Source organism: Pterocles gutturalis, unplaced genomic scaffold (genome assembly GCF_000699245.1).
Source record: "Pterocles gutturalis isolate BGI_N339 unplaced genomic scaffold, ASM69924v1 scaffold51499, whole genome shotgun sequence".
NCBI lineage: Eukaryota > Metazoa > Chordata > Aves > Pterocliformes > Pteroclidae > Pterocles > Pterocles gutturalis.
In genome coordinates this window covers 14,462-31,287 of record NW_010137694.1, presented here as the reverse complement: position 1 = coordinate 31,287, position 16,826 = coordinate 14,462, and the positions used below count along the sequence as shown (strand labels likewise).

At 38.3% G+C, this 16,826-nt stretch overlaps 1 protein-coding gene across 1 annotated transcript in view; it reads right to left on the bottom strand.

Annotated features, from left to right (window-relative positions):
* Positions 1–1,042: 1,042 nt before the first annotated feature.
* Positions 1,043–16,826, bottom strand: part of LOC104468507 (protein unc-79 homolog) — a 29,689-nt gene continuing 13,905 nt past the window's right edge. The window contains exons 6-12 of the mRNA XM_010082675.1: positions 15,671–15,760; positions 12,502–12,677; positions 10,797–10,983; positions 9,012–9,209; positions 6,802–6,879; positions 2,123–2,164; positions 1,043–1,405 (exon numbers count right to left, since the gene is read on the bottom strand). Of these exons, the coding sequence (XP_010080977.1) occupies positions 1,205–1,405; positions 2,123–2,164; positions 6,802–6,879; positions 9,012–9,209; positions 10,797–10,983; positions 12,502–12,677; positions 15,671–15,760 (972 nt within the window). The 3' untranslated portion in view covers positions 1,043–1,204. The remainder of the gene's footprint in view (positions 1,406–2,122; positions 2,165–6,801; positions 6,880–9,011; positions 9,210–10,796; positions 10,984–12,501; positions 12,678–15,670; positions 15,761–16,826) is intronic.

Genomic DNA, 16,826 nt, shown 5'->3' with positions numbered 1-16,826 from the left:
AAACCATTCTATGATTCTGTTATTCTATAATACACATCTTAAATGTGTTTGTTATTCTTCTAACCAGTGCATTACAGGAATAAATACAGAAAACACAGCTGTGATTGCACAGATTTAAGTATTAATTACAAGAGGTGGTAAATCACGGTGCTCTCAAGAGTTTATGTAAAATCCACTGAATTAATTGAGTCTCCTTAGATTCCAATGGGCTTTGGCTGAGTCCCTTAATGATATTAAAATCCATCTGTTATTAAACATCATGTTTAATACAATAGTATGCAAATGCTGTGTTTTGTAAATATCATTATGCAAAAGTTCAGGTCCAGTCATGCTCCTCTTGAAGTCTGCAATACAATTTCTGTAGACATCAATGAGGATAGGTCTGGGATATCTGTCTTTAATTGCACTGTATACAAGTATTGAGAGAAGAGTACAATACAGTAGTCACAAAATTAGAGAGGCTTCTCTGAAACCTACAAAGAGCAGCAGCACAGAATTAATGAAATAAAAGCAATATTTCAAAAAATAAATCTGACTTGGCAGTTTTGAAAAACAGTACAAAAGAAAAAAGACAAATGAATTGGCACAGTTTAACAACCTAATTTCTAAGTGCACTTTATAATAACTGTCTTTACAAGCTGTTGTTTTCCCAGAAGATGATGACAAAAAACCTCATTAGAACATCACTGTTTCATAGTGACAGGTTTTATTGCATTGCCAGCTGTGAATCTAAAAAAAAAAAAAAAAGACACCCCCCCAAAAAAAAACCTCCTATAAAGGTTCCTAGAAACCCTATTTTCTTTTGTTATTGTCAAAAAATAGCAACATAGCACTTCCATATGTTTGTGAATACCCACAATTCTATTTTTTAAAAAAAATAGAAGTTAAAGAAAAGTTATTTTTGTCTTAGCTTCAAAAATAAGAGAAAGAAACATTTAAGAACCAGATATCTCAATAATCAGAGAGATATGTACAATGTGATAGATTCAAGTCCAATACTGCTAACACATGTTTATGAATGCAGACTTGAGAACCTGTTGATCAGGATCAGGCTCTTAGCTTCACGCATTTTCCACAATCTGTCCTAGGCTAAAAAGTATAGATACAGTATATACTCTGTATACTATTTATACGAAAGGTCTTTTACAGCCCTAACCCTGTTATTGCTAGGCTAAAAATGAACATTTGGAACAAATTACATGAATCATAAAGGATAAAATTGAGATGCAGCTTCTGATGACTGAATTTCCACTTGAGCCATTTTAAATTGGGTACACTGTAGCCATTTGCGGAGCACAGATGAGCTATTGTTCATTTGTCCTGACCCCTGTAACATCCTTAGGCTGTGATGGTTGACATTGCTCTGGATGGCTTGGAGGCGTAGCTGGAGTCCAGCAGATAAATGCTGTTTAAATAATGCAAAACATTCAGGTTTTTTTTTCCTTTAACACATACATCAGTACAGCACTGTGAAAAGTACTGATTGTTGGCCAGGGAAAGTTCCTCCACAGCCCCAATATCCCATTTCTTTCTTACACATCCTGCACTGCAGTGTTGCCATGACAGGCAAATGTGCTTACAGAAACAACTCCATATTGAGACCAACTCCAACACTTATTCTCATCACCAAAATTCCCTTGACTGGCAAACCGCACTGGTCCACCTTGCTCTCTCTTGGAAGTGGGGCCAGCTGGCACAGATTTGCACAAGGAAGCAGGCCAACAGTATCTGCTATAGAACCCAAATCCATCTCCTGAGTCAAGAGTCCCAATCCTGATTTGTCAGGAGACTCTCAAGCCTAAGACATCAAGTAAACCACACCTTAAGGAAAAGCCAATCTCAGTAAACAGGGAGGAAAAGCCCTGCCACAGAACCTGGTTAGAGGAAAGTGTTTCAGAAGGGAAAGGGAGAGCAGTACTGATTACAGGACAAGTATCTTAGCTGATGATGCTCTGGGTATGCTCACACTTGAGACCTTCAGTGCTGAGCCATCCCATGCATCTGGATACACTATAATGATCTATTTTCAGAGGCTATGGAGACCACGTCTAGTGATCTTATTTCCAGAATTTACAGAAATATATAACACTAATAAAAGGATAAGGTACTAGAAACAACTTACCTTTAGATTTGACTGTATCATTGGCAACCACATTGGTATGAGCTGTAAGAAGAGAGGTATATTTTGTTATTATACAACTGACTGTAAACATGCTCCAGTTACTGAGAGACAGAGAAGGGTATATCTAATGCATTTAGCTATCTAATGGACATAGCCTGAACCACAAATCTCAAAATGTGGTTATTTTTAAATGATGCATGTGTTTTGGGGCAGGTAACTCTCAGAGGCAAAGAAGCCAGCTTCCCTTGTTTGTAGCTTGATGAATCATCAGTAGCAATTACTGATAACATGTTTAGAGAAATGATGAGAGTACAGAATAAAACCTTGTTAAAATAAACGATTTCTTATTTTCCTTGTGAGGGTGTTTCTGTATGTGCAGGTGAGCATTACAGGAATAAATGCAGTAAACATTCTGCATGGCAAGGTATATATAAAGAACTGAAAAAACATGCAGCAGAAGTTCCTAATAAGATGCCAGATATTTAAATAGTAAGCAGCATTTTATAAGCCACTAGTCACATCAGTGTTTCACTGCAGAATGTGACCTGTAGGCCTGGGAGCACAGTTGAAAACTCTTAACTATCCAGAACAACAAGGTGAGGTCTACAAATTTGTCATGCATGATTGGATTGAGATATATTTCAGTCTCCTGCTCTTCAGAGAACTTTTATTTCCAAGTAAGTATAACATGACAAGCTTATGAAAGACAGAGAGGCATTTCTAGCAAAAGTATTCCTGTTCTTCAATATTAATTTGACCACTGAGGTTATTGTTCTAAAATGTTCTTCCAAATGGCATTAAAAATTGCAATTTGCCAATTATGCTAGCAGGAGCTGCAAGTTAAACCTAATCACTATTGACAACATTAGATAAAATGCTGTTTCCCTTGTGCAAGTAACGATAATTGTTTCCATTTCAGTGCTGTTTTGCCGGAGAATCATATGCAGTTCTGTCAGGACTGATTACTTAGTCTACCACATGAAGAACCATATTCAAACCTCAGCATTTACAGATAGATGAATGCCAAAACATCTGGAATGCAGCCAGATACAGCAGACATGCGAGTTCTGTACATCCTTCCATGGGCTCTCCCACCAATGAAATGCTTAATAAGATCCAGTGACCACAAGTCCTGGTGGGTTTTTTGGAGAGAGGGGAACAGGTAAGCGTACTGAGAAGCCATACTCCATGCACCACTGCCATAAACAAAATGTCGCTGAAAGTTTCATCCAGCATTGATGAAGTTCCTATGGAGCTCGCCAGTGGTGATAGGACTGCTGTCCGAAGTATGTCAAGCAAGGAGGAAAGCTAGGCAGAAAACTCAGGGTAACCCCCTGCAGCTGAACCACTGGCCATGTTCTACAGTCAGCTGAGAGATTCAAGCACTTCTCACATCCAGTTCATCTTGTCCCAAAGCAGGTTATCTAAAATAGATCAAGATGAATCATCTCCAAAAATACCTGTTTGTCTCCACTGTCTATGAAGGGCACTCACGGAAACCAGCTCATATTGAAATCTATGCTGTAGAGGTCTAAGACTGAGATCATTGTCCTCCAGCACCACTTCTGTCTTCCAGGGTCTGGGCACATTTAGGGAAACGACACATTCTGCTGCAGGCACAAGCAAGCAAACCCTCTACTCCTACAGCTGCCAGTTAGATCAATGAGACAAGATGACATTTTATTGAAGCACTTGAGTTTTATTACCTAATCCCCAGACAGCCTTTTCGTCACAAAGGAAGAACACATAAAGCTAGTTAGAAAGAACAGCTGGGAGAACAGACTGCTGTCAGACACTGTCAGTTTGTTGGAGTTTGTATTTTCAACAGAATTTGTTGATTCCAGTGCAAGTATTGATGGAAACCAGGTTGGAGAACAGGTTGGTCACTGTGCTTTTCTGGCTCCCCAGCTCTGCTGCCTGCCCAGTTCTCTACAAGTCTACCCAGCAGCTGCTGGAGCTTTGTAAAACCCCTGGGTCTCCAAAGACATTGTGGTTTGCTGAGCTGCTCCCTTCTCTACTGTAGGCTCTGAAATTTCTCAGACATACATCTGGTGGTCAGAAAAAGAGTTGTGACCAGTTCCTTTGACACAGTAAAACAGGAGGAAAGGTGAGCACTTTAATTTCAGCCCTCCTAAAGCAGAATGCTTCCCCTCAGAGGAAAATACAATGAATTAAATATATATGTGGGTATGCAGGCGTCTGTGTAAATGTGTATATACATATATCTCACTCCAACTTAGAAAGAAAAATAAACACATAACAGTTGAAATGTTTTCACAGGAAAGAAGCTTAGTCTTCCTCACCAGATTGGTAAAGATAGTCTAACATCAGATCCAAAAAGCATCCTCTGAGAATACAGGGAATGGCTCAAAGAGTAAGAAACAATCAAGATGCATCTCAATACTATCAGTGTGAGTTTGATTTAATAGCAAAGGCCAAGCCAGTACCAGGAGGAGGAAACCTCACAGCATCAACACAAGGAGGAGATGAAGGAGTGCTTACGTCAGGCATAGAGAAAGCTCTTCTTTCAGTGAAGGAGAGACAAATTGTTTATGTCTTCTCTTTTTCTCTTGTTTTAGGACATACTTTCCCCTCACTTGTCATACAGAAAATTGCCACCTAAGATAGCTATCCCATAAACTGCCTGGCATCATGTGACATACACCACCTTCTCATTGTCATTGAATTATGTCATTATATAATGACTGCATTAACAAATGAAGCTTTTGCAGCACATGATTCCTTAAGTGGAATAAAAGACACAACAGTAAATATATGAATGGTAAATAGTCAGGATTTATCAGTGCTACTGTGCTCAGTTACAAGAAGAAGTCATTGGGAATTCTTAACTTTGCTGAATGAATCTCTGTGAGTGTTAAGAATGTTCTGTGTAAAAAATATCCTTCACTACACTATGTCCTTTCCTTCAGTGAAAACTAAACCCTGCTTGAAAGGCTTATATATAAAATTTTTAAAAAAGGCTTTAAAGCACAAGATAAAACTGTTTCATTATCAAAGGCAGGGCCACAAAAGATTGTCTAGAATTAAAAAAGCTACCAAAAACTTCCCAGTCTAACCAATATTCAAAGAATTGTCATCCTTCCAGACTTCTGAAGTAGGAGTAACAAAGTGCAGATCTTCTTCACAGCCAGTAAAAGCTGATTTTTTTTTTTTAAATTATAGAGATGCCACCCCCTGACTGGTTCCTGCGTGAATAAGCTTTACACTTATGCTTCTTTGAAGGAATTAAAACATACAGTAAGTCTTTCCCCAAATCACTACACTTTCTTTTCAGATCTACATAAATATTTTTACAATTAGTTAGTTTTGAAAAAAATTAGTAACCTGGGACTACGAATCCTATAATACTATTATGTATGTATATTGTTCCTGCAGGATATAGGCTTTAGGGCTAAGTAAGGGAGATTTGGTCACCCAGATTCTTCTCTTCCATCTCCCATCCACTGCACATGAAAGAAAGCTTAGCACCTTTACTCTGAATTTCACAGGTTTATGAGCTTGATTTTGTAGTAACGTCTTTTTAATGTGATTTAGCATATTGTCATATATATGCTCTAATACAATGCCCTGAAAGCATTAATTTGAATTGTGACAGGCATTTGGCCCCTAAAGCCTCTCTTTTCACAGCCATTCTTCATCCTTGTCAAGTTCTGGACATCCTGGACTGGCTGAAAGAGAAACTCATATGTCTTCCAGGGACAGCCATAATCACCTTAACATCCCATAGTGACAGAGTTTCTGTAGTGAATCAAGTCATAACTGACTATAAACCTGCTTTTTCACAATGACCTCGAATACTTTCATGCCAGTTATCATCAAGATGTTTAATTTTAACAACTGTATTTTGAATTCCTGCTTGACCATAAAAGACTGGAGTAAAACAAGTCAGAAGTTTCCTTTGTGGCAATAGAAGAACTACATAAAGCAACATATTTCAGTTAGATTCAGGGTGTGTTTAACTACTTGATTTGTTGATATTTTATGTGAAAACTCCCTTCAGAATAATTTATACTTGTGAGACTGCCCCAGTCCTTTGGGAATCTGTTCTGAAAATGCTGTGGTGACCCACAGGAAATTGACCACTGATTTCCAAAAAAAAAGAATTTTACATGAATGGAGAACGCAGGATTTGATTTTCTAACCAAATAGTACCCTGTTACACATCCTAGGGGAAGAAGATTCACTATCAAATACTATTTGACTAAGTCAGACATGTAGGCATATAATAAGAAAACCACTAGCACTAAGTTTTTGTTATCAACAGTGAGGTGATCTGCAAAGGACCTATGATGATTAAAAGTTACAGAATGGCTGAAAACTTAGACAGTACCTACAGGTTCTCAAAGTCAGTGACACCAGTTGAGTCTATTAGAGGAATAAGACCACTGCAACAATGGAAGGAAGAAGTAGATCAGAATTTAATCTAAAAAAAAGTTAGGAGAACTTGGATTTGAGATTATGGTCTGGTCTTACATTTTACAAGACATTTTGTTTTTTGTTATGCTCTACTAGGCTTTATTTCTGCATCAGCATTCAACCTCAGCTTCTTCCATTTTCTTTTTTTTTTGAGTGGGAGGAGAAGCAGAGGACAGTATGTCTAGAAATCACAACAGAGAGGCAACATCATTAACTAACTATTCATGGTGTGGTATGCCTACCTTCACAAAGATAGTGGAGTTGCATTCCTGTAAAGCCTCCATTAAACTAATCACATGCAGACACACCATTTCAACCATCTTGGGGAAAAAAAAAAAAAAAAGCATAAAAACAAATTAGTGTCCAGCAGAACAGTGTTGTAAGCTAAACCAACAGTCTCTAAAAATAACCTTCCTGTATTTGCTTGGCAGTTATACTGAATCACTAGACATGCATTTTTTAACCCTGACATATAAGATTAAATATTACACGAGCACATAGGGACATTTTTATTTAGTTAGTTTTCCCCTGATGCAGCAACACCTATCTGTTAAATATTTCAAAGCGCCTGATGTACTTTAATTCATATCAAACATCAAAACAACTTGTCTTCAGCTTTGTTCTTTTCAGACATCATAAGTCCTTTTACATGCCTTTGCTGTGTAGTTCTCATCAATCAGTGTGTCAGAAATTGATATTTTTATTTACTGAATCTTTGAAAATTAACATACCCACAAAAAACATCTTTTCTTCCCCCATCAAAAGATGATTTATTGTTCTGAACTGGCAGCTAGTCCACAATTCTTCCATTTTGTACCATGAATTATGACATGAAGATATCAGTTATTTGAGAGTAGACAGCATTTTATGTTTTATATTGTGTAAATTCATAGGTACAAGACAAGCATCCTGAGCCAGCAGTGAGTATTTACAGTGCCTGTCTGAACTATGTATAAATTCCCGTCAATAATAACCAACTTAGCTTTTATGTAGTGCTTTTCATCTTCAAAGTGCTTTACAAACACTAACTCATTAACCTCACAACACTCTTGTGAGATGGGTAAGTATTGTTATATACGTTTCACAGAGCAATAGCTGAGGCAGAGAGTTTAATAACTTGCACTAAAGCCACATAATGAGATACTTTCAGAATAAGGATTGGAACTTGGGAGTCCCAGGTCATACTCTTGTCCTAAGGCTTGACAAGAAGCTTTTATGTCTGACTAAACAACTGGCTAGGTAGAAGTGTCATGCACATTTCCTGTTCATTCAAATGAAGCTTCATGAAGTACTGTTCCCAACAGTGGCTCGTCAACCACAGAGACCTCACTAGATGTCAGAGGCCAAAATATAATTTAAAAGACAGCTTTAGGAGCCTGGTTCAAAGACATTCAAGTGCAGCCCATGCATTACAATTGAAAGGGCAAAGGTACATACCTGCCTGGGGGAAAGGGGAATTACATAAAATAATTTCCAAATTGATAGCAGGTCCCCATTTAAAAAAAACTAACCAAACAAAAAAACCCCAACAAAACACATAACAAAACAAATAAACAATGAAAATCTCAACACCAGACTTAAGAGGACTGGGCCACATATAAAGAATCTTTCTCACTCAAAGTTAATATCAGGTTCTCCAGACCAGAGCTACTAGTTACCATCTCAGTTAAAAAATTTTGACAAGTCAGGAAAGACTTGTCATGACTTTCTGGGAAGTGGGAAACTCAATACATCTTGCTGATCAGAAACAAGCTTTCAACCCTAAGCCTGCACGCACAGAGAATCATTAGTCAATGGGAAACAAAGGTAGCACCTATGAACGCTGCTGGAACCCCTCCGGGTTCTTATTGTACAAAACTGCTCCAACAGCACTGAGTATCTGAAATAAATAAATGCTTAAAAGATATTTCCAAAAAAATGGTCTGAACAATTTCTGGAGAGAACGAACATTTCCCTCCTTTAAGTCATTCATTACTCAAAAATGTTTCCAGAGATATTATGTAGCTTATTTTTGATGAGTGACCAATGGCTTGTGAGTAGTCAAGCGTCAGCATTTCTGTTATTTTTTCACCATTGCGTAGTAAAAAAAATATTCAAGTGATATTCACAGAATTATTCTAAAACACTCAGGTGCTCCTGTAAGGGAGAGTCAGATGAAAGAACAGGACCACCATGAAGAGCAGGAAGATATATAACACGAGACCGGATGCAGAGAGCCCTTAATCCAACAAGCAGCACTCTAGCTCTTGATTCTGTTGCAGGCAGATCCTGGCTAGATCCTGTTTCAGGCCCGCTGTGAGGTTAAACTGCTACTAATTAGCTTTCCCTTTAGTTTCTCAAAAGTATCAAAGTTGTTTTATGACATTATTCGTAGTCTGATGTATTCCAGTGAAACAAAGTCAAGCCCTCTGAGTTTAATCTGTACTAAATCTGTACACAACACCTGACTCACCACTTTGTTATGTGCCATTAGCTGTAGGATGCTAGGTGTCACTCGGCTCCAGAACTCCAGGGCTGTAAGGATTGCTGTAAAGCTAAATTCATTCTGATTCTGGACTGTCGGAGCTACTGCTGTTTGTTCACAATACACTGTCCAGAGCTGAGCAAATATAAATGCATGGAAGAGGGAACACATGTGCAGAACAGATGTCTGTAGAAATAGAAAATAGAGGAAAATGTTTGTTTAGATAAGTGTATTGGGATACAGTACAGAGGCTTCCATCAAAGCACTCCTCTGTCATGCATCCCACTGTGCAGTCTTGCTCCTCACTTTCCCACGTTTCTCTCCCATTAGGAGCTAGAAAGTCAAGCACACTTGATAACATCATCTCCATGTTTAAAAACTGGTTTTATATTTACAGACTAAAAAATTGCATTTGCAAACACATACTCCCATGCAATCTTACTGTACGGCATTTAGGTCATTTCCCTTTAAAGATAATGTTAGTTTTGCAGAACAGCTTCTCAGGACTAGTTCTGAGACTTTCTTGATGGAAAACTCCACCACAATCTGTGGAAGGCCTGGAGGCCCTGGCACGTATGACTCCATTTCAAAAGTGCTGCTGGGGAAAGGCATTCAGATTCAGATTCTGATCACCTGAAGGGAAGGCTATCATACAAAATACACCATCTTACACCTGTTCTGTTAATCTGTCACCCATTTCTACCTTGCTGGGACAGAACTGCTCACAGTCAAGGAAAGTTTGGAAAAGCTAACAGAGAATTTATCTTGCATACTCAAGCATGGCTCTTTGCTAATACAGAAACATGGTCAGTGGGATTGGGTACACCCCACCACAGCAAGTTTGCCAATGACACCAAGCTATGTGGTGCAGTTGACACGCTGGAGGGAAGGGATGCCATCCAGAGGGACCTTGACAGGCTTGAGAGGTGGGCCTGTGCAAACCTCACGAAATTTAACAAGGCCAAGTGCAAGGTCCTGCACATGGGTCGAGGTAATCCCAAGCACAAATACAGGCTGGGAGGAGAATGGATTGAGAGCAGCTCTGAGGAGAAGGACTTGGGGGTGCTGTTTGATTAAAAGCTGAACATGGCTGCACGAAACATCGCACTGGTTGCTTGGTAACTGGAAAGTGGTATTTGAAAGAGCAAAAAAAAGGACAAAGAAATGAATGGGAAGCATCAGAGTCTTGGTTGGGTGAGGGAAGAAAGGGGGATGTTACGTACAAGATAAATGTGTGATCATCCTGCTTTCATTGCTAATAAAAACCTGGTTGGTGTCAAAGAGTGCTGCTATATCTGTGTTAAACTATTGTGACAAATGACTTACGATTTGCAATAACTCTTCTTGTCCAGAGCACCTTGAGAAAAAAAGTTGTGCTTGAACCATAACTGTTTGTAATTAACTTTTGACCATAACATTATTTATGGGTTATCCCATTCTACTATACAGCTAGAATAAATAACTTTCTGAGAGATCTGCTACAGAGATGGTCATTGCTAAAGCTTCAATTTGGAATTAGTTTTTCCTTCCTCACTCTGGTACTGAGATATTTTGAAATAGTTGAATCACAAATTTTATTGTAGTGATTTCATCACCAGTTTTCTATGCATGAAGAGGGAGCTATGCAAGAAAAACTACAGATGTTTCCTTCCCTAGATCCTAGGTTTTAATAAGGTTTTACCCCTCCTTTTTTCTTATGAAGAAATAAATAACCTTTTGCAATAATAAGGCCAATACATAACACATCTCCACTTAAAACACAGAATCCCTTACCTTTGATTGCTCTGGAAACCCAATCAGAATAACAATAAGGTGGTCAGCAATTTGTGAACCTGCATCCAGTGGAATAGGCATGCAAGATGATGGAGAATTTGGACAGACAACATTGTGTGTCAGAGACCCCAGAAGTAGCCAGGACAGCAAACGAATGTGTGAGACACATTCTATGAACTCTTTGGGCCTGTCAAGAAAGAGTGAATTTTACAATGACGCTAAGTTTTCTGGTTTTCCCCAAAATACAGAGTCTCATTATGCACACTAGGCAGATGCTGTCTCAGCGTGCTGGAGGCACAGATTACTGGTATAGCTAATGGGAAGACTAGAACCAAACAGAACCTCGTGGACTTGACATACCATTAACAAGTCCAACAGAACATATTTGGTGGATCTAAGAAACAGCCTCTATAAAAGGCTAAAACATTCACTTCATTCCACAGTGAGCTCCATGCCTTACTTCCACTGTGTTCCACTTCTCTATTGGAGTTAATTTTTCTTTTCCTTAGCCTCTCCTTGGACACTTGGACTGCGTGCTTTTGAGGGCAGGGACTACGCTTTTTTGTGACACTTAAGTATTCATCCACCATCTAGTACAATGTCTAATTGTAAAGCAGTGTGCTCATATAATCTGAAAAGCAGTAACACTTTACTGCTGTCATCTTGTCTGTCCCCTTGCTGCTACCAAGTTCAGATTACATACTCATTTGAATTCACAGGCATGTGAAAAAAATAATAGTTTTTAGAACAATAAATCTCTACTTACTAGGACAGTCTCGCTACTGTTTTAAATATCTAATTTGATGTCATTGTCAAAGTCTCATAGGACCAAAGAGGCATTCCATTAATTTATTTTTTAACAGACTCTGATACAATGCTCTTCCTCAAGTACCTATAGGGTCTTAAAAGAGTTTATTAGCTTCATCTCAGAACACATAGTCCTTTTTTCACATGTAAGAAACCAAAGCACAAGGAGATAACAACTCTGTATTTCCAAAACTAGATATGCTCTACATGAAAGTACATGCAGATGTATCTACAAGACTGGAGCATCAGCAGCTTCATCTCCAGAATCCTGGGGCAGGTAGTCTGGGACAAAGCTGAGACAAGAATACAGGCTTGCTGAAGCACAGTCCAATGGTCTACACTCAAAACATCTCATTTGTTGTCATTGCAAGACAAGGGACAGTGGCTCATCCCTTCTTTTTGAAGATAAACCACTGCAGATTAGGACTTCTCACAGTGAAAAGGGATAAAAAGCATGTTGTGAAAATAAGGATTTCTTTCATCTAACTTTAATCAGATGAAGTTAGTATTTTTATTATCAATAGGCTTACACTTACAGTTCTCGCTCATTTCTACTCCATAATTTCAAAGGACATTTTCCATTGTAGTCTCTGTAATTCCCAACATACTTTCTATAATTCTGGAACTGATCAAGTACCTGTGTGCTTTTCCCTGTCTGTATCTAGATCAAGTTAATTTACAGGGCAACTCCAGTCAAGCTGATGGAGTCATCTCCACTGTCCCTTTGACACGTACTTAAATATTGCATTGATGAACTCCTCAGTTAAGGATCAAGGAGCTCCTGACCAGCTTTTTCAACATCGCACAGTGACCATTCCCTACTGCAGCAATAAACACAAAATTTTGTGAAGATTTCTAAGTCATTTTAGTACTCCTTTTTGTAGAAAAGCATTCTCACCCTTGTTGCATTGCCGAAGGAGGATGGTAAAGCCAAGGCAAATATCGGATCACAGCTTTGTTGTCTCTGTGGTTTCCCCGTGTGATTTCCATAGCAGCAATCTGAGCTAAACCAACTTTCAGATGTCCACCAAATGTGTCTTCATGCAGTGGCTGAGAACAAGTCTTCATGTGACTCTGCAAGGCAAAGATCTGATTTCCTACCTGAAAAGAGTTTTTCACTTGAACTTAGTTCTTCCAAGCAACAGCATATTCTATTTAATTTCCTTTCAATTCCTTTCTCAGGGTCTCTAACTGTGTATACTTCTTCAAAAATGGTGAAATTTTCTAAAGTAAACCTTGCTAAGGTTTACCAATTAAAATGTTATCCCAAAGGGAAAAAAAGATATAAATTGAACAGAAACAATAAACTGGGATGTGATTATCTTCAGAATTAACATTTGTACCTTTTTTAGAATGCAGTAGTTGCTAACACACAGGACTGAAAATAGTTAACCTCTTTCAAATAAACTATTTTCAGACACGGAAAATAAGACATTGGAAATGAATAATCAGCTTTATTTCTGTCCACTAAATTTCTACAGAGAGTATAAATTTCAAAATTTGGAAGCCAAGATTAAACTTTTGCTGTTGGGATTGTTACTGGTCACATAAATCATACGGAATTCTTTGTGTTAGTTTGTTGGTCCAGATGCTGCTGCTAATACATACTCATAGTAAGAAATTGTACAACTGAATAATCTTAGGACTCACTTCCTAGCAATACCTCTGTTAATAAAACGCAAGCAACATAAGTAAATATATTAAATTAGTTTACAAGAATTTGAATCTAGATTTTGTGAATTTGCTTAAAGTTCTGACTATTTGTAAACTTAGAGATGTTTACAAATATTTTCCCAACTATGTTAGAACCACAGAATAAGTTTATCTGGTCTGGTTAAATAAGAACTGCCTTTTCGATTTCCAAAGACAGCCAAAGATAATTCTTTGCAATACATAAAATTATGGTCATATTTGACTCTCCTATTATGTTAATCTTTCTTAGATTCCTGTATCACATAGTTAAACCAAATCAACATGAAATTTTAGACCATTTGGTTCTGATTTAGTTTTAAATGGCCAGACTACACATTTGGGAAGCTTCTTGTCTAATACCACAACATAAAAGTGAAGAACTGGGTAAAGTTTTTGTTCATGTCCTACCTATATCCATGTATAAAAATTGAAAAAATAAATAGTCCTACTGAGCATAAGAAATTATCATCTTATCAGACTTAAGCATTCTAAGAGCATTTCTGAAAATCAGACTGCAGTTCAAGGGAGAAGGGGCAGAAAGAAAAAGTACAAATGGCAGAGAGCTTTCTACAGAAACATTATACACAGGAGAGAGGATATCTGCAAGTATTTATAAATTTTCCCCATTCCTGGTTTCAGATAAGTTAATGTTTTTTCTGTGGCACTGCCAAACCAGATGTCTCTCTCCCTCACTTATGATTCATCTTCCTACCTATTCTGGAAAGAGTTCTGAACTGTAAGAGAAATGGGTGAATAACTTTAAAGGATAGAGTGGGAAAGCAACCCAATTCCACTGAAAATGATTAATTAGCTTGTTCTTTGAAGTAAACTTCTACTCCAGCACAAAAGGCTGCTTCCCTTATTAGAGTATTTTTTTAAAATTCAATGGGATCCAAGGCATATGGCCGAAAGGGTAAGAACTTAACAAAAGGAATACTTTGTCCAGTAAAACAAGGTTACTGAGAGTTTCAAAAGACATGAGTTTCAGTTTAGTCGGGATTCTTCTTACTTTGTGGTATTATTAACCTGCAATACAGTCTCCCCTCTGATGTATGAGGTGGGGTGGAGGGGGCAGGGGGACAGCGAGCAAACGAGTGTGCAAGAAACTAGTGGGGTTAAAGTTCTCATCTCATTGCTTCATAAATAAACTCCAGTATCAAAACCCACTACAGGTTATCATTTATTCTGTCTTGCCTGCCACAGAATGCTTCCGTGAACTTGTGGCATGAAACACTCCAGTGCATTTCCAGTAAGTGTCAGCAGAGGACTGGGGAAGTAGTAGAGGGGCCCCTTCAGGTAAACACTATACTGATCGATCAGGAAAACAGACCATCATCACCATTTACTAGCAGATGCACTCTGTGTTACAGAAGCACAGTGGCTCTTGAGGTTAGAAACAAATGCAAGGCCTTGGTCAAAGAACTTCTCTAGAGGACCACATGCACCAAAGCCCAGGCATGTGAGCAATGGCAATATGATCCATACTAGCCGGAACAGCACTGGTTTTCATTCTCTATTAACTGAGCTTCAGCTTGGCAGCTACTGGACTGTGGCCAGTGATGAAATGAAGTCTTTTAGATGAACTTCCCCTTGGATCACCGAGTTGTTGGTGTACAAGGACTAAAACTCTACTGCCATATTTCAGAACTAGCTGCATCTTTTACAGCATAGGCTCTGTTCCATATCTATAATGGTTCCTCTGCTGCACTCCCACTCCATTCATTTGTCTTGCCAGCTTTGCAGAAGCTGGATACATCAAGCTGGACCTCTGCCTCCATTTTATGTGCTGAAGGGAATCCACTCTTGTGCAGGGTTCTGCTATGTAGCTAGAAAGACTATGCTCTGACTTTGCCTGGCATTGAAAAATAACAGATGGTTCCACTAGAAGACAGGTGTTTTCCCTCTACAAAAAGGACAATTTTAACCACCAAAGTTTCACCTCCATCTCAGTGCTCACTTAGTACTCAACTTCAGATGGTACAATTAAACTACCTAATGGGATAGTGTTATGCTCCCTACAGAGCATTATGACTACTTCAGTGATTTGGTATGACATTAGCTTATCACCAACATTTCAGAAAAACTTATCATTAGCTTATCAGCAACATTTCAAAAGAATCAAGCCTGCATTTTTATTGTGCCCTCATGATATTTGAATCAGCCTCCACTTCAAGACTGCATAAGTTACTATTTACTGATCCCACAGAAGTATCTAATCTATAACAGTACAAATATTTTTTTAAAAAAGAAAGAAAAAAAAACTGACAGTCATCCTCAAAGACTTCCAACTGTTTCTCCCAGACGTTTCATTACAGAAAACCTCATTTTGCTAAAAAAAAACCATACACTTTAGATCAATGTATGCCCGAACCAACCTTTAATTTGGTTAAGGTATGCATATCTGCAATGAAATCCAGCACTTCCCCAACATATTGCCTCATGCATTCCATTGCTGCTGTTCCACACTAGAACACAAAAGAAATAAGTTTAAGTACCAGGCTTTGAATATGTTCATGCTTTTGTCTTTGTTTCTTGTTCAGCAGAACACAATTCGTCTCTCTCAAATTCTTTATTTTAATCTCTAGTTAGATTAATTAGGAACAGGTATTCTTTGATGTTTTTCTTATGACTGTACTATGCCCTCTTATCTGATGACAGTATAAAAAGATAGCCCAGTCACTGCAACTTCTTCATGCATCATAAAATACTCTTATCTGTGACAGCGATAAAGATTAACTGATGAAGCTTTCAAGAATATCCTTGTCATGTCATCCTGAAATTTACAGTGGTCCAGAATTAAAGCCTTAAAAAGTCAATGAGAGTTTAACAACTCAGATTTCAAGTGGCAGAGCACTTCTGCAAATGGAACCAATCAGCTACAATCACAGAAAACAAAATTCAGTCACAGCCACAGACACCCTTATGTTCACATTATTCACGATGGAAAAACACTAAAATGAACACCACTGAAATTTAACTGTTACTTTTTTTTTCTTTTTTTAAACTAACAAATGTTTTTGGGATATCCCTTTAGCGAAATAATTCAAAATACAGCTTTCTAAAGGCACTTATGCTAGCTGCAATTTTCAAAAGGGGAGGCAAGGACTATAATGGATAAATTAAATCCTTCATGAACTGCTCCATTTTGACCATAAAGGTATAAGCATTGAGAAGTGACCTGTGCCAGAGCAAGAACCTCAAAGGGAAAACAAAAAGACTCAATGTGGTGCTTCCACACAGTACAAATTTCCACAATCCTTTTCCTACAACACCGTGAGAAATGCAATTCTGGCCTTCGGCTAGTACAAGGCATGCCCAAGGTGCACAAAGCAGTCAACAGAACAAAGCTGTCAGAGTAAATAAAGGCTTCAAACAGACCCAAGAACCCTGGAGAGAAGCTTTCAGAAGGTGATATGACTGACCCACTGGGTATCATATAAACTTCTGTTTACATGTTAACAGTCTGAGGTGAAGATAATGCCAGAAGAACTCAAGAGGAACTATAAACGCCTCATTCTTAGGGGCCAAGTA